This window comes from Thermobia domestica, chromosome 4 (assembly GCF_964235325.1).
Source record: "Thermobia domestica chromosome 4, izTheDome1.hap1.1, whole genome shotgun sequence".
In the NCBI taxonomy this organism is placed as follows: Eukaryota; Metazoa; Arthropoda; class Insecta; order Zygentoma; family Lepismatidae; genus Thermobia; species Thermobia domestica.
In genome coordinates, this window is record NC_137457.1 from 6,273,042 (window position 1) to 6,300,419 (window position 27,378).

Consider the following 27,378-nt stretch of genomic DNA (forward strand, 5'->3'; position numbering starts at 1 on the left):
GGATGGCAAGTGATAGCCACAGTTTATATCCGCCCCTGGGCACATGCCTGACATCTACCTGGGGAACGTACCTAGCATGTTCTAGGTATGTTCTCCATGCCGTAAACGTCAAAGAACCACAAAAATATTCCCGCAAAATATGTTAAATCGCCTATATGCGTAATGTATTTTCATTAAAGTAAGTGAAAACAACACTTTAAACAAGTAAAAAAAAAAATATATATATATATATATAGGGCAAGCATAGGGTGGGCGCGAACTACCAACCTTTGGATTACTAACCGCGTGCTCTTCCGACTTGGCCACAGAGGCGATGAAGGGAACGCCGCTTGTAGAGGGATAAATTATTGAAGTCTTTTTCATTTGGCTAACCAGAGTGCTCCATTAATGGCATATATCCGATTATAACCGTTTGGGATCAGATAAAATTTGTTCGCCATGTAATTTTATAACAAATTGACGAGTATCTATTTACTTTATTTCCTGGTTCTTCCATATTCACTTTCAAATGATCGGCAACAGTTGCCATCTAATAAAGTTGATGCGTTTGCTCCTTCTAGTACACAATCGCTTAGAAAAATATCAACAAATGCATCAAATGTAGGAGATGAATTCAGAACACCTAAATGTAGCATTTCTAGCATATCTTGTGCTGTTAGAGTATCTAAAACAGTATGTATCTAAAGGACGTACGTAGAACATGACAAATATGTCCCAATTGACGACATAAAAACAAATGACTGTTAGAGTGCGAAACTGAGTCACGTATATAAATGCTATATTTGTGGTACATAGTTGCAAGTATCAATTAGGTGTAACAAGTACCTAAAATTGTAGGTAGCTGAAGTACATACTTAGCACATGAATATCATATGTGCCAAGTGCCGGGTACCTAAAAAGTAGCTGGGACACCTAAATGGCATATGCTAGCACATCTTGTGCTGTTAGGAGAGCCATTTAATTGTTTATTGCTGTTAAAAATCAATTTTTTTAAAGTAAAAGTAATAGCAATGGTAATTCACGCTCTGACCTCAGCATATCTAAACATCTAATATTTTTTGTTCTTTGAACAAGTTTATTGAGATATATATAAATGCAAGTGGAATAATATTACTAAGTAAGTACCTGTTTAAGGAAAAAAAAGTACACTTTCTTGAATTTGAAGCTTTTTTACTTCTGACTGTAACACTTAATTTTATCATTTTAGGTCGAAGATTCTTCGGTGGTGGTGCAGCTGCAGCTGCCGCAGCTGCTGCTGCTGCAGGTGGTGGTGGTGGTGGTGGTGGTGAGTGTAATACTTATACGAATGTTTTTCAACCACAGCTTAACATGATTACAGAAAACAGTACACAGAAGGAAAGCTTTCAATTTCATACTGAGTAAATGAAAATATTTCCAACTTTAGCACCAATGTAGCTCTACACAAAACAGTTTACAGAAGGAAACATTTCTTTTACATACTTTATGAAGAGTACTAAGTGAAAAAAATAAAACGAAATCTTTGAGTTTTACGTCCCACGGTTATGCCGGTTAGGCTAAAGGAGACGGTGATGATGAGTAATGAATGAAATGGTGGAATGAAGAAAGTGGAAGGAAACGGGAGAACCCCGAGAAAACCCACGCACACGGTGTTTGTCCACCACAAAGTTTACATGGCGGGGGGAGAGTACTAAAGTATGCTCATTTTCAATAAATGCATTTCAAAGCTACAGGTTCAACGTAGATGTAGCAACTAACAGCACACAGAACTAAACATTTAATTACGTACTTTATAAGTGGTACTGCTGTTTGTCTTAAATAAAATATTTCTGAATTGTTTCTCTAAACCAGAGAAATATAATATGAATCGTTTCTTGTTGTTTTCCACAATTATACAAAGTAGTGGACCATGTGTGCAATTAACATTAAAGTTACATAAAAATATGGATTATTTCCGCTAACTGTATTACTGACAAAACTGCAAACTTCTGGTACGAATCTTTTAGTCTTGATACTTCATTTAGACTAAACTAGCGTGGGTAAATATTGTGATAGCAATCCACTAACTATGTAGTTTGAGAGTAATTATACTAAAGTCTACAACTTCTCTATTCGTTACATAAGAGACAGCCAAACCCAGGTAGATAAATAGTTAGAACTAATAAACAGAAATTTTTCTTTCAAATCTGTTAAATCATGAAAATTAACACTTGTAGAGTCTGAACTAAATCAAGGACTATTGATGTTAAGCAAAGGCAATAATAAGACACTTTTAAGAGAGTGCATTGTCAAGTATATACTACCATTATACCATGAAACAATACAAGCACAGTTTTAACACCGATTCAGCACACTATACCTTTCATAAATGTTGATTTCCTATTCAGAGTCAGACTACTAAAATAAAATTCTAAAAATTTCTATATTAGATTTTTAACACTAATTGTATCTGTGTTAGAGGATAGAGGTGTGTTGCCTCACCTAGATAAGAATAATTTTAATTTTGCCTTAAGAATTTAAAGCGAAAGCAGCAGCAAGAATCAATTTCCGGTGTGGTTTCAGAATTTTTGGGTTTGATCCTCATTGTTTGGAGCGTCGAATAGTTTCAATTGGCAAATAGCTAACACTTGGTTTTAGAAAGCTAGCGACCGCTGATGAGTTTCAATGTTACTTAACAAATACAATTAGCCAAACGTTTGGGATTGAAAGCCATGGAATTATTTACTAAAGTGAGATAAGAAAACTATAGGATTAGCTAAACAGTGTTAAACAAATTAAAACAAAGTGAAATAAGCCAACTTCAGAATTAGCTAAAGTGAGAAACAAATTCAAGCGAGATAAGACAATTGTAGGATTATCTAAAGTGAGAAACAAATTAAAAGAAAGTGAGATAAGTCAATTTTAGGATCAGCTAGAGTGAGATACAAATCAAAGTAAAGTGAGATAAACCAACTTTGAGATTGATGTTGCCACTTACGATGGGAATTACTAACCAATCATCGAACATTGCTTGTAATCGACAGGCACGAAACAAATTCATTCCTGAAGTATAGTAGCTATGAAATGATCTTAATTAGCATTTAAATTAAACTTAAAACACGGCCTATAGACACTTTAAAAGCTATAACCATATTTCATCTTATCAGCTGAAGCAAAGAGAATACAACAGCATTTCTACAGATACACCACATTGACTAGACACCTAGTCCTCCCTTGTAAGCGTTGATATCGGCTGAATAATTCAACTCCTTTTCGCTATGGCTCTCTAGCTTAGCAACAGTTGAATCCTTATTGGCTCAACGCTTGGGTGTGTTCAGGGTGTTAGCTTTAGTTCGAATTTTTGCTACGGCTCAATACATTTTGGCAGCACTATAGCATTTACAATTTGTATCACTAATTCAACAACATACTTTTAGTTACCTGATGTGAAGGAGATATTCAAACACAATAAACAAATATTAATATGTAGATGTGTATATACATTTGTTTTGATTTCAAATTTCTTGATAATTTGTGAATTCAAAATGTTGTAATAAAATAGATACACAATTTTCAACCTTCTTTTACTATTTTTCACTCCTAATACAACAACTTGAAACAAATCTTTGAACTAATTAGTTCGAGGAGGTTACGAGGAGATCGATGGTTTTTGAATTTTCAATAGAATATTAATCTTAACTCTTTATCTTTTTATACAATTTATACAGCATTTGTTATCTTCAAATGAACAAACAAAACATTGATACACAAACTTTTATTTATTTATTTATTTTTGTGTGTGTACTTAACATTTTGGTTTTATCCGCACAACTAACAAAACATGTTTTATCACAAGTATACAATCAACATTATATTATTTCTTAATTTTTAAAGTAGACTTTATATATGTATTTTAAATTTATTTTTATAGAATGTTACTCTTACACAATTTTACAGCATGTATTTCGAAAACAAGTAGCTCTTCTGCAATCTAATTCTATTTAGGATGTTATATTGATTACTTTAAATTTTTAGATTCACTTATTTCCAATTACGATAACATTCTTGTTTAAATAAAAAGTTCAAAACAATAAATTTTACACAGATTTGTTTTTAAAACTTTTGAAAATTGTGTAAGCATAATACTTTTGCGTAATTTATTGGAATATTTTTTTGCCTCTGTACATTTTTAATATGTGAATCATATTTTTGTACTGTTTTAACTCTGATTCTTTCAATTACCAGTAAAGTTATATCTTGCAGATTTACTGATAGTACATATGGAATAAGGACATTTTAAAAAGAAGTTCATTTTTGTACTATATGAAATCTTAAATACTATATTCGTATATAGTGTAACAATTTCTTCGCAATAATAGCATGTTTATTAGGATTTTTGTATTTTTTAAAATACTATTCACCTGTAGTATCCGTTATTTTTTTTTAGACAAAATGTATCATCAAAACGTTTTGTTTAACTAGAAACAAGGCTACATATCAAAACACCTTCTCTGACTAGAGATAACGTCATCAATGTTTTAAAAAATATATTATTAGGAAATTAGCTCATCAACGGCCATATTTAACATTTTTGCCACCCCAGCCCATTAAAATGTTGCCGCCTCTCAACACCAATAAACAACGGCGTAGAAAATCTTCAGACACTGAAATAAATAATCATTAAATGGATTGAGAAGCATTAAAAACTGTTAACTAGCAATTGATAGGTCTTGCAATTAAGATAAATGAATAAGTTGTCAACAATGGAAGAGAAATAATATAAATTCGTAATTAAAATGTTATTTACAACTTTCTAGCAGAATAGTTTCTTATTACTCGGATATTTACAAATGTAAAAACTCCGTGTCATAACCAGATGATTGTATATAAATTTCTAAAATTTCCGGAATTAACGTATAAAATAAAACTGGTTTCAGAAAATTTATCACCCTCAAAACTGGCTACTCCAGGTCATGGCCTATGTTAACCACTGAGTAAATATGACCATAAATATACCTTATTTGTGGAGATTAGTACAGCCATAATAGGACATAGTCGTGGTTCGGCTATCAAACTTAAAAGATGTAAAATGTCTTTTCTTCTCGAATCGCCATAGATTTCGTGAGAGACTTTGAAAGGGGAAATGTATGTAGCTCTATCTTGTAAATGAAAGGATTAATTATATCGTTCAAGTAAATGTAACGTTCTAATCTTGAAATATTTAAGCTGAGACACTTAAAAGAGCATTACAAGGGATTACACAAACTAAGCTTAACTATTTAAGCAAACAATCCTAATTCATATATCATTTTGAATAAGAATGTCTTCTTCTTTTGATTTCAGTACAAAATTATTTCGCTACATTTTTCTAAGTTTCATGCTGCAATGAACGTTTGTCGAAACAATCTAACGGCTTTGTTAAATTGAAAACTCGGCCAATAGTATTTAAATATTACGCTGCATGCTGTCACTAGAAACATGAAGTTGATTTTTGCATTAAGATATTGTTTTAAATAATTGTTTTCTAAAAAAAGAATATTGTATGTTTATGTAGTACATACGATGATGAGAAACGACTGGAAGTTTTCAAAATGTGGGTATAGAGAAGAATGGAGAGAATCAGCTGGGTCGAGCAGGAAACGAATGAGAGGGTGTTAGAAATGTTGCGGAAGAAAAAAACAATTTTAGATATTATTAAGAAGAGGAAGAAAAACTGGTTGGGGCATTGGCTTAGAAGGAACTGTATCATGAAGAACGTGCTAGAGGGTATGGTGGCAGGAAAGAGAGGGAAGGGGCGAAGGAGACTACAATTAATGGACGATATCAAAACAGAAAAATCGTACGTAAAGACGAAGGGGTTAGCGTTAGACTATGAAACATGGAAGTTTCTCAGTTGCAGCAAGTAATCTACCGATAATCTATGAGGATGATAGCGAAATACCTGTGATGGTAATGATATAGTACATAGACAAGTCTAAGTTCAATTATTATTATCTGCTTTTGATTTAATCACAAAATTATCACATTTTTAAAATTTCTTTCTTGAAGGTCGAGATTACAGTATACAAATTCAATGACACATGTCGAAACAATTTGACGACTTAACAAACTGAAAAATGAACCAAAATATCTAAGTGTAATAGTATTATACTGAATGCTATTGCCAGCAGTATGAAATTCATTTTTGCATGAAAATATTGTTTTTAAAATTTTTCTTCCGAAATGATTATTTTAATACATTGTAATTTCAACTTTCTTCTCATGTAATATATATGGATATATTAAAACTAAGCAATTACGCAATGCTGATGAGAAAAAAAAACACCTTGTGTCGTTTAGACTTTAATTATATTTTATTAAATTTCTGTATTTTATTGGGGGGATAGAACCTTTTCCCTGATTTTCCTTAGTTACGCAACAGACTGGTAATAGAAAAATGAAACAAAAATGGAGTTATTGCCAAGCAATTGTTACATTATATGAATATCAATGTCCACGGTGCTATCGTTTAAAATAGAACTAAAGAGTTTAGAATGGAACTTGTTCAAAAAATTTAACGAAATGTAAGAAAACTTATCAGAAATGTATACGTATTTTAATTTAGCTGGTGCTGGTGCAGGAGCAGGAGCAGGTGCTGGTGCTGGAGCAGGTTCAGGTAGGTTTTCTTTTACATTATTATTATTATTATTATTATTATTATTATTATTATTATTATTATTATTATTGCAGTGTTATTATCTCTTAGATTTGTCAGATTGTAAATCATTGTAAATCGGAGTTCAGTTGTATCTGGAATTAAGTTCGTAAATAAATAAATAAATAAATAATAAAGGAAGAAGATGCTGAATTGTACTATTAGGAATAGAATCAGATTAGTTTATGAAATTCAAAATACAAAATAACTAAAGCGACTGATAATCTCTTATAATAATGTGCAAAATAACTAGTAATAGCTAGTAGCAGAGCGTTTGTCACATAGATTAAAGTATTTTAACTTTATGCCAAGGGTTTTAACGAGCAATCTTGATTTTATTGTTCATATGGTCCTTTAGTATAGAGGGTGTTACAGAAATGTGTCATAAAAATTTGGGGACAGATTCCCGACATCAAAATAAGAAAAAAGTTCATATAGATCTGTGCTTAAAAGTGGATAGTTTCGGGGTTATAGTGTGCCGAAAACATGAAACAAGTGAACTTTAAAAGTTCTTAGGTCCACTACTATGGGATCTATCACAGTTGGGTCAAGACATCACTGAGGAACTGGTATGTGAGCTGTCCAAATATCCATGTTTAAGAATGTTCCAGTACTTGCTTACCGATTTTTAGATAGATAGGTGGAAAGTGATCCAGTATCTCTAAACAGCCTCTCTGAAACTGATTAAGTCAGGGAACGCCTTTATGAACGCGGCATTGAACCTTCGGGTTCCATAGGCCATACAGTGAGTTATTATTATTATTATTATTATTATTATTATTATTATTATTAGTAGTAGTAGTAGTAGTAGTAGTAGTAGTAGTAGTAGTAGTAGTAGTAGTATATTGATTTCAAGAATTTTATTTTATTTATTTAAAGTAGCTTTAAAGAAATCCTCTCTCTTTCTGTAGAGTTTGCTACATTTCAAGTTGTAGATTTTCATAGAAATTAAGGTATATATATAAATTTTAAAAAAGTATGAAATACAATTGCGAATAAAATTACTTTTTGAAAAGCGTAGAATAGTTTACCCTTTCTCAATATACTAATTATAAATTCAAAGGAAATTTCTTATCGCATTATATTAAGCGATTTTATATTTTAATTTACATTTTTCCAAAAACAAGTTTTTAATAACTCTTCTTTTTCTTGTTTTCCAGGAGCGTTTGGAAGAAGTAAGTATACTTTTGTTTTCTAAAAAAAATAAAACTGCTGTACATCCAATATTCAAACAGGGACAATTTTATTTAAGAATAAGTGTACACATAATATTTTCCACATATTAAGATTACGATCTCACTGATAAATACACTGAAATACTTTATTTCATTACCTTTATTAAATATTTTTGATTAATTACATTTAACTTGAATAACTAAAATGTGAAAGAAACTATATTACCTTATTCTTAAAGCATAACATTTTCTTAAACTTCAGAATCTTTTGCTTATAGAAACATCTATTTTATAGGCATCATCTGACACTATCTGTGAAAACACATATCCTTTATTCCTCTATTAAACAGTGTATTCAAATCTGATATAGCATTCGTGATCGAAACAAACATTAAACACTAATGAAATACAGCAAAACAATATATCGTTGCTAGTTCACACAGTCTCTAATTAATCACACAAAATTGTCACATAAATTAATGTAAATATAACTAAATCTGTCTTTATGTTAATTTGAAATTTAAACCTCCTCGCTTTTCAGGAGCTGCTTCAGCTGCTGCAGGAGCTGCCGCTGCTGCTGGTGGTGGTGGTGCTGGTGCTGGTGGTGGTGGAGCAGCTGCAGGTAAGATCTTCAATTGTTACTTATATCTTCTTTTTTCTACTTCAAAAACAATTTTCACAATATTTATCATAATGAAGCTCTCTTTGAAAATGAAATCCTTCAGTATGTATCATGTTTATGCTGTGTACGTTAAAGAAGACAGTGATGATGAGAAAATGAATAAAATGGTGGAATGGAGAAATTAGAATAAAACGGGAAAACCCCGAAATAACCCATGTACATGGTGTTTGTTCACCATAAAGTTCATTTGACTCAAGCTGGGACCGAATCAGAGATCCCGCTCAACCACTAAACCACCGAAGCCCACTAAGCTCGCCTTGCAATTTAATAGCAACTTACTATTAGATGTATGATGAAACATTTCAATGACTGAATATTTCCTTACTTTTGAATTTATGATGCAGTTTTCTGACGATTTAGGATCATTTTGCGACTATATCTATGATAATTTGAATATTTTTCGTAATTTAATACGAACTTAAGATTGAATCTATGGTGAAACTTTTCTGACAAGTTTATACAAACTTTCACTAGATCTATGACTAGTTGAATCTTTCTGGTGATTTAATACGAACTTAAGATTGAATCTGTGGTGTAACTTCTGAGACGAGTTAGGATCATCTTACGACTAGATCTATGACGAATTAAATATTTTTGGTTATTTAATACGAACTTAAGATTGAATCTATGATGAAACATTTCCGAAAATTTTGTACAAACTTTTACTACATCTATGACGAAGCTTTCTTGCATTTTTTCTCTGGTACTAAGCAAGATACAATGGTGGTTCTAGCGGAAAGGCTTATCAGTATAAAATTAAGTCTTACCGCGAAGCTAAGGGGGGAAAAACTTCATACATTATCAGGAAATTGTATACAGGAACTGAGACATTAGACAAGCTTTGGTCCCTTAGTTTTTTTTTTTTTTTTCTTGTATGACTTCTTTCAATAACCACTACTGGATGTGAGATATACAGTACAAAGGCTCTACATTTCGGAAACTGACGTAGTTTCATTGTGAAGATGGAAGTTACGTTAATTCCTGAAATATTGGTGACATTAGAAATCTTAGCCAGGTGAGTAAGGGAGAAGTGTTACCTAAGGATATCTTAAGTTATTATCTCCGATTTTCATATTTTTCAAAATAATGTGGACACTAAATAAGATTCCGATGTATATCTGTGCAATTATCTACTAGGTAGTGAAACCACTTCTGTTATGGGTGTTGCCCACTGTTAAAAAGTACACCTTCAGGTGGATTATGACTTGTATGTTTAAACGACAAATTAATATAGAATAAAGATTACCATGAAATCAGTGTTAGTTTACTAAATAGGTAGTTTGAACTTTTAGCAAAATTGCAGTAAATAAGAACAAAACCAAAGTGATAAAGTGAGTTGAGTTGATTTTGAGTTTAACGTCCCTTTTCAGCAGCGAGGCTATGTGAGACGTGGACCTACTGATTAACGTGGAATCCCAACCACATGAGCTCCCGCCGGGAATCAAAGTGATAAAATGGATAAGAGTAGGACAGGAAGGGGCAAACGTATGCTACATGGATGAGAAAATCGATTTCAACAATATTTTGAGACATATAAGAAACTGGGGATGGATTATATGAACTTTCAATAGATATAGGATATTCTTTATTTAAAATTTAGTGCAAAATGATCGACACTTTTCCCCCTTGTTTTAAAAGAAGTTCGATTTTACCAAAAAAAAGGTGTACCTTTCTTGCCGTGTGTCCGTCCGCGAGACGATTTCAAAAATTACTTGATGGTTCACCGTCACTTTTGGCCCTATAGTAGAAGATCAAAGGTTAGAAGTTAGGTTCGTTGATGTATGTGATTCATCTAGTGGAAGTGGTTGAAATTAGGGTACAAGTTCCAGTTTCAACGTTTATCACAATAGAGGTGCGGTGATAGATGGATAGGTAGCAATACGTAGCAGGATGCGGTTTCCTGTAAGTGATTAATCGGGTCTAGGTCAAAACTCCCACACTGAAGAAATGTCAAAAACGCCCAGACAATCGGTCATAACTTCCACATAAATGGACAAATCTCCCAAATGCACGAACGGTCAAAACTCCCACTCTCAAGAAATGTCAAAACGCCCACTCAATCGGTCATAACTCCCACACAAACGGACAACCCTACCAAATGCACGAAGGTCATAACTCCCACAACCAAAACCCCCACACTCAAGAAATGTCAAAACGCCCACAGAATCGGTCATAACTTCCACACAAATGGACAAAACACCCACACATAGCAACGTCACAATCCTTACATAAATGGAGAAAACTACCACAAAAATGGACAAAACTCCCACACAATAGGATAAACCTCGCACACTTTGAAATGATCATCGTTGCACGTCTTGTAAGTTTCACACGCTGAAAATAATGAAAACAAGTACAAGGGGATTTGTCCACAGCGTTTTCTTGAACTTTTCTAAAATATTTCAGTGTATGAAATTTACAAGACATGCAATCAGGATCATTTCAGTGTGGGGGATTTGTCCGATTGTGTGGGGTTTTTGTCCATTTGTGTGGTGGTTGCGACAATTTCTGCGTGGGGGGAATTTTGTCTATTTGTGTGGTAGTTTTGTCCATTTGTGTGGGAGTTTTGTCCATTTCTGTGGGAGTTATAACCGTTGGGGGTTATGACCGCTTACCTGTGTGGGAGTTTTGACCGTTCGTGCATTTGGGAGAATTGTCCATTTGTGTGGGAGTTATGACCGATTGTGTGGGCGTTTTGACATTTTCTGAGTGAGGAAGTTTTGGCTGTGGGAGTTTTGACCTGCTCCCGATTAATCATTCCAAGAATAAATTTCACCTCCAACCTTAACTCTCTATTAATGGATGGTAGAAATTCACTTGAATTTCCGGTTTCAATATTTCTCTATGTAGAACAAAAATAATAAGACATAGAAAAACTTAAAAAGAATCAATTTATCGTTCTAACAATAGGTACCATCTTCCTTAGACCTCTATTCACATCGGAGCTGATAAACCACTTCTGATTTAAATGCTGGTTGCTATAGCGCAGAAAACAGTAATGGATAGTGAGAAGTGGTTTTCTGAAATCAGTTAAAGAATACTAATGGTTTCTTTTAGCTCTTGTTAATAGAATCTCTTGTTAATAGCTCTTGAAATACATAAAATATTACAAGTTTGACTTTCTTCTTTTCATAGCTGGTGCTGGAGCTGCTGGTGTTGCAGGTGGTGGCGGAGGTGGGTATCATATTAAAATTTATATATTATGCTAAAGAACATACATAACCTCAAGAGAAGCTGGTATAACCTGGCTGAATAAACCTTACTGGGAAAGGAGGGGGCTTCTCTTATCTTCCAAATGGGCAACTAGCATGCCCTTTTGTCCTAAAGTGCATGTAGTACTTTAGCATGCAAAATTGAGAAGTTATGCCTACATTTTCAAGCACCCTGCTTTTATGGGCACCAAATAATGAGTTAAGCTGGGTCGTGGGATTCTGTAACTTTCTATCGTTTCTAATATCACAAAAGGTGTGAGCTTGCTTTAACACTAAGAGATAAATATAATTAGAATCTAATACCGGAAAATATTTTTAAATATTAAATAAAGAAATTATATGTCAAACAAACGACAAGTCATTATTTTTTATAATGCTCTGATGTTGAGGTATTCACAGAGCCAAAACACTAATCCGCAGTAGGTGTGTTGCGTTTGTTGATAAATCAACAATGGACAAATTATTCTGTCAGCAATAAAAGGGATTGCTTCTGTTTAGGCTCCTTTGTTGTTCTTTGCAGAATTGTACACGCATGTTTGTGAGCGAATAATCTTTTTTGCAGCAAACTGGACACTATAAAGGTAGATTTTTGGTGTGGGATTTAATTTGTTTCCTAAATTTTAAACGTAAAAAAGTTTCTTTTAGCGGTTTCTTGTGATCTAAACACGTACACAACAATGTACCAAATTCACAACAATATGATTTAACAGTGGCGGCCTCTCGAAAATTAAAATACTCAATAACTTTATCAACAAGTCTAAATGGATTCTACTATTATAGAAATAGATGGACATCGTGAGATCTTTGCAATAGGTATATTAAAAATCCCACACAAGCTTATTACAAACCATAAATTATTATGGGATCACTGGGATGTGGATCGTAATAGGAATTAAGTTGAGAACCAGTGCTCTAGTGTCACTGTATCTAGAAAGCTTCAATAGTTTAGACAAAGAGGATGTGATAAAGTGTGGATCGTAATAGGAATTAAGTTGAGAACCAGTGCTCTAGTGTCATTGTATCTAGAAAGCTTCAATAGTTTAGACAAAGAGGATGTGATAAAATGTGGATCGTAATAGGAATTAAGTTGTGAACCAGTGCTCTAGTGTCACTGTATCTAGAAAGCTTCAATAGTTTAGACAAAGAGGATGAGATAAAATGTGGGTCGTAATAGGAATTAAGTTAATAACCAGTGCTCTAGTGTCATTGTATCTAGAAAGCTTCAATAGTTAAGACAAAGACTTCAAAGACTGAATAATATGTTCTTTTTCTAATTGCAATCGTTCGTAGACATAATACTGGTAGTACGCTTGCATTTATGTACAATGCTTCAATGCTTACATGTTGTTAGACATATCGAAACAAGCAAATAAGTGTGTTGTACTGTATATAAAAGAGTTAACGGAAAATCTATAGTTTGAATAAATATCGAATTTTGATAATAAAACTAGATGAAAACTATATACCAAGATACTTAGCAATAACTTTAAAAAATCATTTGTTTTAGGATATGGCGGAGCATTGGCCGGGGCCGGTGCTATCGGAGCAGCAGGAGCTGGTGGCGGTAAATATTTAATCCTTTAAATAAGTCGTATAACTCCAAAACAATACATATGCTATATTTCCGGCTCGTAAACCTTTCTGCATGAAAAGGTTGTAAAAGTTTATGATAATATAGAACTGAAAACATACTCATCTGGCTTTTAATATTCATTATAGTCCAAACAAATACGTTAAATATCTAATTTCTGCTGTCAGCTGTAAGAAGATATTCATAATATCAAACAAAATGATTCCCGACTATCGGATCTTTTGGAAAAACTGAAAGAGACAAAGCAAAATGGAAGTGTCTTATCTCGGTTCTTAATTCATTTTTATCATAATTTTAATTTAGGTAAAAACATTACAAAACATAACCAAAATTACCTAATCTCAATTTGCAAAATTAATATATTCTTTATATGGTTTGCATGTATTCTAATCGTAAAATGTAAAAGTAGTAGCTACCAGTGATGAAACAGCATTGAAGCAGGTTTTCAAGGGAGCTTTTAAGAAGAAAAATGTCCAAACTGAGGGCTCAACGTGGACTTAACGTATTGAAAGTGTCAGTACTCAGATCAACGACCTCAAAAACTATTTGTTCGACATTAATATATGTAGTTTTCGATTATTTTTATATAATCCCTACGTATCCACACTCTACAACACTGTTTTCTAGATTGTAAATCACGGTAAACATGTTCCAAGTTTGGTAGAAATAACTCCATATATTTCAGAATTTTGATACAAGTAAAACATACAATACATAGACCTTTATATATTTAACAAATGTATGAGCAACGGCATCGGAATTGCCCTGTCGGTAAATAAAGAACTGAGAGCTTTTAGCATTACCTCTATCACAAAATAAAATACCGAGTTAGATAAACAACGAAAACAATGACAGGCAAGGACAAAGACGTTGCCTCTGTAAGTTCTTGAGCCTGTTGACATGCTTATTTTTACCTAAACTTGGGTTAAATATTATCGGAATTGACACTCAACAACTAAGCAGCGCCTAAAACATAGTAATCGTCGTTGGAGCCCGATGGATTCGACAGTTATTTCGGTCATCACATTCATTCTATTTTTCATCCTTTTTCACTCCTTTACAGATGAGGACAAACTTTAAAGTTTAACGGTATCTGGAGTGAAATATTGCGAATTTTATCAAAATATTTAAAGTGTTACTTCAAAAATTGACTTGTATTTTTTATTTGTTTGTTTTACGAAAGTCTTGTCCTTGCATTTGAAGAAGTCCATAGGTTTAGCCGAAATTTTGAGAATAAATCAAAATAATTTAAGTGAATCATTATAATTCATTTTGGAGTTAAGAGCTAAAATATTTAGAACTTCTCAATAATATTCACGTAAAGCAAGTTTAGGAAAATATTATATCGACGAACAGTGTTGCCAACAACCTCTGAAGAAAATAGGCTAGATGGCCTTCAGAAATGAGCTTTTTACGCAAAAAAAAAAAAAAAAAAAAAAAAGCTGCTAACCTATAACTCACACTGTAGATTTTAAACCCCTTTCTTGTGTGTACGATTATAAGTTAGTTATAGTAAATTTTGAAATGTTGAATTTTATTCGCTGAAGACTAATAAGTAACATAAGAAAATTTACATGACTCTAAATTACAATAAAATCCATCAAAAACTCATCTGATTTGTGAAAATCAACAGCCATATTATCAGTTGAATTGAAATAAGTCATCAATGACGTCGTAGCTAGCAGGGGCGCTGGAACTGGATGCACCATCGTTGGATTGTGAATTGGTTGTGTTTGTGTAGACTGCTATTGTCCCAATTATCAGTAGTACTCCTTTCGGCAGATCATAGTTCTTACAAACACTTCTTATTACTCCGTACACCCACATGAATCATCATGATTGCATTGAGAAGGTTGGGCCCGGGTCCCCCAAACTTCTTGTATTTTTTATTCTTGTTTTGTATTTTTATGAATACGTATTCTTTATTGTTATATGCATTTTTTTATAAACGCTCCTCCCAAGTTACAGAGAAATCGGCGCCCTTGCCGTGCTCATCCCGAATTTTGGGACATGCAATATGTGTATTATGCGAATAAGTATAAAAGAGGGGAGGAGTATGATGTGTTACTTGCAAAATTAAAAGAATTGAAACTTCAGGCGACACGCAATACTGTTATTAAAAAAATAAATAGCCTACGGTCGGTATATAGGAAGGAACTGCGGAAAGTGAACGAACCCCAAGAAATCGGGGACTGGAGATGAGGAAGTGTAGGTTTCAAAACTTTGTTATTTCAAGGAACTCATAATAATGTCTACTTGCTGCGAGGACATACATAGGACGATAATGCTTGTCAGAAAAAGTGCACTCCACAGAACGCCTGATGAAACTGAAGCAATTGAACTGAAGGAACTGAAGAACTGAACTCGATGAATTGACAGTACTCTATACACTATCAGTTTAGTTCATCGTACGATCGGTTAAGTCAGTTTCTAGCACACTTGAACTGATCAGCTAAAATTGATAGTGTATGGGCCTCTTTAGGAAAAATAAAACAACTAGTTATAGCCATTTACTTTAGAACTTACTTTAGCCACTTGGGGGAGGGGAAGAAAGATATATATATAAAAATGATCGAAAATGGCCAGTATCAGTGTCGAATTTATAGTTTTCTGGGTCCTTTAGAAGAACAATGATACTTTTGATCCCGTTTAAATCGAAAGTCAAACCCGCAACTTAGGGAAGGGGGAGGAAGAGATATTTAAAAATCATCGAAAATGGCAGATATTAGTGCTGAATCCACATTTTTTGGGGTCGCTGAGATGAACGGTGACACTTCCAATGCCATGGCTCACAACATGGGGGAGGGGGAAATATATAAATATAAATGGTCAAAAATGACCGATATTAGTGTTGAATCTATAGTTCTTGCCATCGCCGAGATGAAAAGAGATGAAAAGTGACACTTCTGATGCTGTTTAAATTCATTTTCAGCCCCAGCACTTGGGGGATTAGGAGGGGTGACCTACATTAAAATGATCGAAAATGAACAATATCAGTGTGCATTTAAATTATTCATTTCAACCCAGCGAAGCTTGTAATATATGCTTATGCTATTATATTATACAACAAAGAATATAATTGTGTATTATGAGTGATTTTTTCTTAATTAGTTGTAGAATAAGTACATAGATGGAATTTGTTACTGAATTATTTAGAACTAGTTAGTTGTAAGAACGAGTTCATAATACGAAGTTGTCAGTGATTTATTTTAAAACTTTGAATATAGTGTTCAATAGAGACCATAATTTAGACACATCAGTGATTCATTTAGACGATTGAATGTATTGCAGAATAGAGAAGTGAAATGCGCATTGTCGTAAAAGAGAGTCATCTTTTATTTGATTTTGATATGTTTTCTGTTAAAAACTTAGCTTTAATTAATATTTAAGCAGTATTTATTACGAGGAATGAACTGCTTTAGAACTATGGTTATCCATAATTCGGGAACTGAAATACTACACAGCATAATATTTCATAGATTTTTATAGCATACCAAATTCTAACACTACGCCAAGTTTGATCACAATCGGGTAAGTTCGGTGTATGACTTTCTGTATCAAAAGTTGACCACCGATAAATTTTGGACAGAAATCCCTTAAAATATAATATTTCATGCATTTTATAGCCTGCCAATTTCCTACACCACATCAAGTTTGATCTCAATCGGGTAAGTTCGGTGTATGACTTTCTGTATCAAAATTTGACCACCCATAACTCAGGAACCAAAATCCCGCACAACATAATTTTTCATGTATATTTATAGTGTCAAATTCTAATACCACGCCAAGTTTGATTTCCATTTGGTAAGTTCAGTGTATGATTTTGTGTATCAAAATTTGACCGCCAATAACTTGGGAACCAAAAGCCTATACAACATAATATTTCATATATTTTTAAAGCATGCCAAATTCTATCACCGCACCAAGTTTGATCTCAATTGAGTAGGTTTGGTGTATGATCCTCTATCAAAATTTGAGCACCCATAAGTTGGGGACCGAAACCCCTTACAATGCTATATTTCATGCGTTTTTATAGCATGCCAAATTTCTACACCACATCAAATTTAATCTCAATCGGGTAAGTTCGGTATAGCACTTTCTGTATCAAAATTTGACTCTGGAATCGAAAGCCTGCAGAACATAATATTTTAAGCTTTTTATATCAAGTCAAGGTCAACTATTTTGCCAAGTTAGATTCCGATTGGATGAGTTCGGTTGCACTTGTACATTATATATCGTCCTTGATTTTCTAAGGAACAATCAAATGAATGACTAGAGAGTAATGGGGAGTGACCAGTGATTTATTTTAAAAGCTTCACATTCATTGTAGAATACAGGACATAAAATGGGGCATACAGTAATTTATCTTAGAAATTTGAATAAATTGTAGAGAAAAGATAATAATTATGAGTTTTTAGTGATTCATTGACAAGTTTGAATATATTATGCAATAAAGACCATGGTGTGTAGTTTCTCAATAAATCATTTCGTAAATTTAAGTAAATCTCTTCTCTCGTAATACTAGTGTTCTATTTCATATTCCAGGATACGGAGGTGGCGGAGGCGTAGGTATGAAATATATATACAATTTTTAATACAAGATTACAATTAAATACATATACAATATATATACAATTATATATATTGTATGGAGGCATGAAATATATATACAATTAAAGGTTACAATTTTTTAAAATTAATATTTATATGAAGTTCCTGCTTAAATTTGGAATTTAAAATACTAGGTTTACAGCGTTTCTAGCATCATTTTCAGAGGTTACTTGAAGAAACATATGTTTTGTTAGAAATTTAATTCTATTTGATATAAGCCGAGAAACATATTACTAAGTGTCATTAAATGTATTCATAATCTCTCTTTTTTTTTTGCCAAATTAAAGGCAAAACCAGCATTGAACAGTGAAAGATAACGGAAGAGTAGGGGAACGATAGTTCATTGTTGCCAAACCTATTGAGAATTCAAATCGGAAACAATTTACTCCATAACTGAGTCTCCTCTAAACTTCTAATTTCGTCGCTACTGAAAAAAAAAAAAGCAGCCACTTCAAAGCAAGTCACAAACAACTAGAGTCTTGGAAACCTATGCGATTAAGTATTTCAGCTCATGAAATCTTCCGTACTCCACTGTTCGCGAGGACCAGTATTTAAAACTAGCGTGAGCTAAGTGCAGATCTTGCGACGGCTAATGTGTTGGAAAAAGAAGGCAAGAACAAAATAACTTAATGAAACCGATCTTTAGGAAATGTTTATGCAGTGCGTTTGGAAACTCGTTCCATAGAGGATGTAGGTATTTGTTGTGGAAAAATAATGGAAATATTCATTTTTTTTTATCTCTATGTATGTGTATATTAAGTTACGCAAATGTCCGACACAGACAGGAATAAAGCTAGAATTTCTTTCAATTCAACAGAGATGTATACTGCACAAGAAAGACAATTCGCGTAACATTGTAACAAACTGTGTCCTCAAATGTCTGTCAGAGTTCTGTTGAGCAGATAGAGGTGTGTGTTACAATGTTAGGAATGGAAGTGTTGTTTGGTAAATCACTTGTTTCCTGCGGATGGCAAGTACAGAGACACATTGAAAAGTGGTTCAATTTTTCACTATGAGGATAGACCTGAGACAATTACAGTACTGAGGAACTTTATCCTAAAAGTTATACAAAAGTGTCCATTTGGTTCCAATGCTGTGCACAGACATTGGGGGAGATGGCTGAAATTCAGCTCAAATGTAGTAGAGGCTAGGTACATTCGATATACCAAAAGGATATTGTTCTCAAATGGATGAAAGATAGTCAAAAAGCAAGAAATATTAACATTAATGCCAATGGAAAATCAATAGCAAATAAATGAAAAACAAATAATTCCTCCACTTATCTCAAATAAATAAATAAATAAATAAATAAATAAATAAATAAATAAAAAACAAAAGAAAGGAAAATAGAAAAATGGCTGAAACTCAGCTTCAATATAGAAGAAACTATGTATATCCTATATTCCAAAATAAAATTTTAATAAAATGGATAAAATATAGTCAAAAAGCACGAAACATTAATATTAATGTCAATGGAAAATCAATAGAAAATCAATGAAAAACAAAAATTTCCTCCACTTATCTCAAAAAACAAAAGAGGGAAATGGCTGAAACTCAGCTTCAGCATAGAAGAAACTATGTATATTCTATATTCGAAAGGAAAATTGTCTTCAAATGAATTAAGTATAGTCAAAAAGCACGAAACATTAACGTTGATGTCAATGGAAATATGGATTCTACGTTTAGAGAAAATATTATCCTGAAATTGATGGAACATGGTAAAAAATCACGAAACATGAACGTTAAAGTCGATGGAAGGACAATAAAAACTTGAAGTCGTCCAAATATCTTAAGTACTATAATAAGGAGATGGCAAATTGAAAGATTATTGCAACGACATAATGAAGATTTTAAAAACGATGTATAATACGTAAGTTAAATATGAATAGAACGTTGTCAAAAGTCAAGTTGTTATAGTCAAACCAATAATGATGATAAAATACATGCACCTTCTGTAAATTACCCAAGGCATCCCACACAGACGCTACGTGCTTGAAACATCTCACATCTGGATTTGGAATCTTCAGACTTGATATAGCATTCAACGTGGCTTTTGATCTGAACATTTGATACGGCAAATCGGATAGGCCCATTATCAATCATCAATTGTAAAAATACGTAGGAGAATTGAGCTATGCCTTCAAAGTATGATACACTATTTTCAACATTACTGAAGTAGATTCTATGTTTACCACAATACACTGCGAGTAACTTTTTTTTAATCCACTGGTAAACATAAAGTTTTGCAACATAATTCGTCGATAACCAAATCTTTTGACTGTGTTTCAAATGTTAAACATTTATTATCGATTTGCACTCTACATCTCTTTAGTATTTCTACAAACTTGGTGTTCTTATAATAAGTAATTAGTTAACCATGTAACTCCTTTTATTTGATCTTTATTAAGGGTTACAAAATCTTCCTCTAAACGGAAGAAAGATGTACTTAAAGAATGCTCTGAAGATGGTGTTCGAAAGGTCAAAATCAATTAATAAAATCTTAGCGCAGGAAGTAACCCTAGAATTACTCTTGTGACTATTATAGATAATCATTAATTCAATTTGAATTTTATACATATTCAAAGACACAAGAATATCATTACAAAATAAATTTTTACAAACTGGTATAAAAATCTAAATTTCTCAAGTGTTATTTTTAAAAAAGATAGTTATTTTTCAACAAAAATATTACACAATTAATGTTTTCAATAAGATTGAAAAGAATAGTAGTGTTTTCATAGCTCTAGCAAAGACTTAATATCTGAGTCACACATCAACACATAAAGGATTACAGGTCAATTACCAGATTGTTTTACTTTTTTGTGCTACACACTTTTTACAGAAAATCAATAATGAAAATTCTTACAGAATGATACGTTGAATAATTTATATATTTTTAACTCAATGAATTTCATGCAATAACCTAACGGTTGTGAAATATAACATTTTGATCTAACAATGTTTTATGTATACAGGGTGTTACAAAAAATGTCACAATATTTTCGGAATAGATTCCTGATATTGAAATAAAAGCATATTCACATCGACCCGTGGTTGGAAGTGCACAGTTTCGTAGTTATAGGGTGCCAAAAACGTGAGAAAATGAACTTTAAAACTCCATAGTTCCACTACTATACGACTGATCGTACTCGAGTCAAGACATCAGTAAGGAACTAATATGTGAACTATCCAAATATCCATCTTTCAGAACCTCCTGCACTTGCACAATCATTTTTAGAGAGTTGTTTGGGAGTATTTGATCATTCTCAACCTATCTTTCTAAAAATTGGGGTGCAAGTACTGAAGCATTCTTAAACAAGGATGTGTACCAGTTTGTCAGTGATGTCTTGACCCGACTACGATAGGTTCCATAGTAGTGGAGCTATGAACTTTTAAAGTTCACTTGTTTCACGTTTTTCACACACTATAACTTCGAAACTATCCACTTTTGATCTCAGGTCTATACGAACTTCTCTTCTTATTTTGATGTAAGGAACATGTTCCCAAACTATTGTGATACATTTTTATAACACGCTGTATAACAATTTGTACTATCAATATTATTTCTTCCAGTGGTTTCCCTTCTATCATAGCAGCTTTATATTAATTTGAAGCATGTTGTATTCTGTCTGCAAAATAGGAACAGTCTCGTTCCTTAAAAAAAAAAAAAAAAATAAAATAAAAGTAAAAAATTCAAAATGTTCAACGTAGAGTTATTCACGAGCATAGTTCATTTTAGATTTCATTGCTTGAAACACCGTAAAGTTCTAAAACAATATGGCTATTGACTATCTATACTATCTTAATTTCTCACACCATTGATACATTTCGAAATTTTTTTTATACTATGAAATTAGCGTTTCCCGCTATTCTAGTAGCTAATTCATGCTCCTTTGGTACTCATGGTCCTGTGTCTAATTCCTAATGGAGAGTATTAACAAAATTTGATCGCATTACAGTGGTTCATATTCTGTCTTAAGACATAGGTGTACGTCCTATATAGTCTCGAAATAGAACGTAAATAGTGAACGAACGAACTTTGAACTTAGCAGGATTTTAATTGTTAAATTTTACTGATCTTTTCGTAGAGACTATTTTAATGTTTCTTGATTAAAAAAGAAAATAGTTTATGTTATATATTTATATAATATTGCCTACATTAAACTTGGCCTACAAATCTTAAAGTATTGTATCAGATTTTATAATTTTCACAAAATGAAGTATATATAAAATACATTTTATTGGAAAAATCTAGTAAAACGCAAAGTTCTACAATCTCGTTTCATTTTAAGAGGAGAAAGAACATTTACTCACGTGAATTATTGGGTTGACAAACCAAAATGCTGGTTTATCGAAGTTATCTTTTGAAACGTTACAGTTTCTATTAACTTGCTGTAAGGTATATCTAGTACTTTGTAGGAAGACTTATTTTTGTTATCTAGAACTAATACTTATTAAAACGGTTTGTTTGTATAGCCTAGAACTTGTATTTCTAAGAAGACATATTTTTATTATGTGGAACTAATACTTATTAAGTGTACTTGTTTGTATGGCCTAAAACTAGTGCTTTGTAGAAACTCTTATTTTTATGATCTAGAACGGTTACCTATTAAGAAAGCTTGCTTGTATTGCCTGCTAGAACTATTACTTTTAAAGAAGAATTATTTTTATGATACTTATTAAGTGTTCTAGTCTGTATGGCCTAGAACTAGTATTTGTAGGAAGACTTATGTTTATTATCTGGAACTAATACCTACTACGTGGGTTTGTTTGTATGGTCTAGAACTAGTACTTTGGATAAAGACTTATTTTTATGAACTAGGGCTAATACTTATTAAGAAGGATTATTTGTATGGCCTAGAACTAGCATTTTGTAGAAGACGTTTTTATTATCTGGAACTAATACTTATCAAGTGTAATTATTTCTACAGAAAATTTTTTGTTCCACGTATGATCTGAACCTGTTTTCTGAAAGACTAAACACATCAACTTCATCAAGCTTATTTACAATGTCATTGTATAATGTACACAGCCTCCACATAGGGGATTTAAATAATGCTTCTGGCTTTCGCACAATAAAATGTCCCTGCATTCTCTACTCTGATTTTGCAAGTGGAAATTGCAGTAATATTTTCGAGACCAGCTCTATACAATCAATCTTATTTAATAACTTGTATAAGAATAACAAGTCCAACATCCATCTTTTTTTTTTTTTTCTAGAGTTTGAAAATTAAAGTTGTTTACTAGATCATTGCAGGAAAAATATTTGGAATAATAACTAGTTTTCTCATATGTAAGCATTTTCAAGAATTTCATTTGGATGTTTTCTATTCTTCGGGATCCATATTATGGGAACAATATTCTAATTTTGATCTAACATATGTAAAATGAAGTGTTGCAAACGTTGTCTCACTGAAGAAGTCTTGCAATATTCTATAAATTAAACCTAAGTTTCTATATGCGGTGTTTGGTATCATATTTATGTGTTGATTGAAATTTAGTTCAAGATTAAAAACAACGCCTAAATCTTTAACAGTATTTGGTTTAGACAGTTTGGTTTCTTTCAATGTATAGTGAAAGGTGATGGGATTTCTTTTTCCTCGTAAAAGAAAGGGATTCGCTCTTGGATACAGTAATTTGTTGTCATGGCATCATGTTTGAACTCACTGTAGGTTTTCTTGTAGTTGTATGCACTCTTCAGTTGAAGTAATTCTAGAATATCTTCCTCCATAAGAGGGATAGTAACGCAATATATAAACATGGGAAGGAGACAGAACATGAAATAGACTGGGAAGGTGTAGAGGGGCTGGAAAGAGAGAGAAGAAGCATTATAAGAAAATGGAAAGAGGCAGAATGGATACAGAAGAAAGAGAACGAGAAACTTATTAACTGGGATAGTAGACTAAATATACGTGATGTATGGAGAAAGATATTGGATAAAGCAGAGAAGAAAGAAGAGGTAAAACCAGGTGAATTGAATAGCAGGTAGCCAATTAAAAGTTTATGTTTCTCAAAACTGAAAGTTACTCATTTGAATACATAGGAGTGCCAATTAAAGTTTACCTCTCAAGTGAAAGTTGGATCATTAAACGTTACAAATGTAATGTAATTAAAATTGTCAAAACTGAAAGAACGAATCTGATTGGCTCATAAATATGTCCTCCTGTCATTTTAAGAAGTATATAAACTGTAATCTTAGAAATTGTATTTCATAATGTCTCTGATAAAGTTAATTTGCCGAAACTGTAACGCTATTATTTATTAGTTAATATATGTTTTGGTCAGAATTTGTGTTCTATTGTATACAAGAAGTTTCAAAGCTAAAATGAGTAGTATTCGGTTAAGAATTTTAAAGAAAATTTTAAATTTTAAAAAATGAAGAATTATCTTCATCTTAATTAAACAAAATATTTTTCTTTCTTCTGTTGCAGGCTTTGCAGCTGGTCATGCAATGGCTGGTGGATTCGGTGGCGGTAATGATTGTAATACAAAAATTTCTATTTATATTACCAGAATATAGTAATACGAATGTTTTGTTGTACACACTAGACGCAAGTACGATTACTGCTTCAATTCTTTCAATCGTAGTAGATAGTTGTACAATCGAACCTTTACATGTGGCAAAGGGTGTATGTAATAGTTTCACTTTCTTACTTTCTATACAGTTTCATGTTTAACCTTTTTTTCTTTCTTTCTTTCTTTCTTATCTATCCGTTAGCCATTATGCGCAATGCTGTGTCGTTCTTCCTGTTTCTCAGACGAAGCACCGGTCATGAGTCTAGAACGTAAAACGTAATTTCGGAACCCTCAATTCATACAATTTTTTATCCATTTCGTCGCACATATACTCTCATTGGCTGGAGCGTTATCATGACGCATGAGCAGAGTCTGTGAAAGTACGTTATCGCATTAGTTCCCACGGATGAGATTCGAACGTAAATAAAGAGTCCATTGTAATGTATTACGAAAGAAAACGCAGAAGTGAAACGAAATGCATTTCTTTAAGTCCATTGCACAAAATAAAATGAATGTTCTAAAAATTGCTTCATAATTAAGATCACTATATTGTTTAAATAGTTGTAACGTTCCTGAACAGGGAAAGTCAAATTTACTAGTGCAAAAGAAACTTTCTTTCCCAATTTCCACGAAAGTTTGTTTTATTCCGACTTTCCCGATCTGTAGGAAGATATTTCAACGAAACTGCTGTTAATTACTCGTTCTGAAAAATATTCTTACTATATTACGGGCAATGCTGCTGACTAACAGCACATGGTTAGATATTTTAGGGCAATGCTGCTGACTAACAGCACATGGTTAGATATTTTAGGGCAATGCTGCTGATTAACAGCACATGGTTAGATATTTTAGGGCAATGCTGCTTGGAAATAAAAATTCTGTATTTTGTATAAAACAAAATTACTTTAAATTGTGGACAGAAAGAAGTGTTTCCAAAATAACCACAAACCACTGGGCAATTAAAGGATTAAGAAAAATAAACAAACAAACAAAAAAGAGTATCCGAAAAATAAATTCAGGAGTCTGTATTTCATCTTTAGGATGGGTCCGCGGTAGGTCAGTGGTATGCTCTCCTATCTAATCTAATGGTAAGTGCGTGCAGCTTTGGGTTACAGGATCCCCGGTTCGATTCCCGGTGGGAGAACCTTTGGAATTTTAACTGTCCTCGATGTTTCTGTGTTCTTGTTTCTGTCTTTCTAGGTTACTTTTAAAGCGAGTTAAACAAGTAAAAAGGCACTAAAATTCAGTAGAAACTAGTAATAAGTAGGTAAGCAAGTTAATAAAAAAGTTCACTTCTGGTGTATGGGGTCCTTAGTTCGATCTCAGCTAGCGCCAAGTGAACTTTGTGTTAGATAATTACCGTGTAGGGGGGGGGGGCTTTCTCGGGGTTCTTCCGTTTTCTTCCACTTTCTTCATTCCACCATTTCATTCATTTCTCATCCTCACCGTCTCCTTTAGTCTAGCCGGCATAATTGTGGCACGTAAAACTTAAAAGATTTCATTTTAATTTTGATCTTTAGTGTTGCTAAATCGACGCTAAATGTAAGAAAATTTGACATAATGAATATTTTTCTGAGTTGAAAACAAAAAGAAAGGAATGAAAAACTATGCATGGAAAAGACAGAATGTTACTTCATATACAAGAGACTATATTTGTGAGAATAATCATATTTGATTATAAATTAGATCTTAAATACGAGGCGCATCCAGAAAGTAACTTCCCCACGCGTTCCATAGCTAGGAAACGGTATGTTGCGCGAAGCGACTGCGTGCACGTGAGAGAGTAAGGTTCTAGCACGGTACATGCGCCAGCGGAACTACCCTAGTGCTCTCAGTAGTGTTGCGGCAATGGTTGAAGATGGAAGTTCCTTTTCCAGGTCTCGTGGAGTGAAATGCGAGCAGTGATAAAATTTTTGAATGCAAAGAGCATAGCGACGATTGAAATCTATCTTCAGCTGTATCGTTGCAAAAGTATCAATGCTGACCCCATTCGCCTTGCTTTGTATTCTGGAGTCACTTGCTTCGGAACTCACCTGGCAAACACTTTCTTGAACAACAGGGGCTTCGTGACAATGATGTACAATAAGAAGAGGGAAATCTGCGGGAACTGACCGCTGAGTTCCGTTATTGTGAAGCTCGACGATTCTGCATAATGCGTTCCCGAACAAGGTCTACAATGTCTTCTGTGATGAGGGTTGGCCTCCCACTGTGCTCCTCACCATGCACATTTTGGCGTCCTGCTGCAAATTGTCTACACCACCAATGTACCATCTGCTTGCTCATGACGTTAGCCAAACTTATCTAGCACGGCTGACGATGGATTTCAATTGGCGCCATGCCCTGTGCATTTAAAAACTTTGTCACTGTTAGCATTTCACACGCGCCGGGAGCTGGAATAGCACGTCCATCTTCAAACACTGCCAAAACGCTACTGACAACACTAGAGAAGTGCTGTTAGTGCATGCGCTATGCTATCTCACGTGCCCGCAGTCACTTCGCGCATTATGCGGTTTCCTAGCTACGAGACGAGTGGGAAAGTTACTTTCTGAATGCACCTCGTAACTGCTAAAGCATCTAATAATCTGTAATCTCTGCTGAAAGGTTCAACTTCCTATAGTGGTCCTCAAGCAATAGGTGGATCTGGGGGTCCAGGAGGAGGAGGTATGTTTTGCTATTCGTCTTCTTTTTACAAGATAATCATAACAAGGAAAGAAAACCATCAGTTTTCTAAATGAATTTCAGCACATATTCATACTTAACGTGCAAACGTAAGAGAGATATATTCATATGTTTCAATACACAGTAAAATAAAACATAGCAAATTAGTCATATCAAAGATTGTTTCGTTGTGTTCAATATTAATACAAAATCCATAAAACAGAGAAATACTAAAGAAAACAGTTCCATACATTTTAAAGATTTTATTATATTATTATTAT

The 27,378-nt window shown here is 33.2% G+C and overlaps 1 protein-coding gene across 1 annotated transcript in view; it reads left to right on the plus strand.

The window, feature by feature from the left end:
- The window catches only part of LOC145683692 (uncharacterized), a 246,666-nt gene that overhangs the window by 69,230 nt on the left and 150,058 nt on the right, over positions 1-27,378 (plus strand). Inside the window, exons 24-32 of the mRNA XM_081755055.1 lie at positions 1,208-1,285; positions 6,563-6,613; positions 7,813-7,827; positions 8,369-8,449; positions 11,645-11,683; positions 13,229-13,285; positions 17,858-17,881; positions 24,355-24,396; positions 27,041-27,100. Coding sequence (XP_081611181.1) covers positions 1,208-1,285; positions 6,563-6,613; positions 7,813-7,827; positions 8,369-8,449; positions 11,645-11,683; positions 13,229-13,285; positions 17,858-17,881; positions 24,355-24,396; positions 27,041-27,100 — 447 coding nt within the window. The remainder of the gene's footprint in view (positions 1-1,207; positions 1,286-6,562; positions 6,614-7,812; positions 7,828-8,368; positions 8,450-11,644; positions 11,684-13,228; positions 13,286-17,857; positions 17,882-24,354; positions 24,397-27,040; positions 27,101-27,378) is intronic.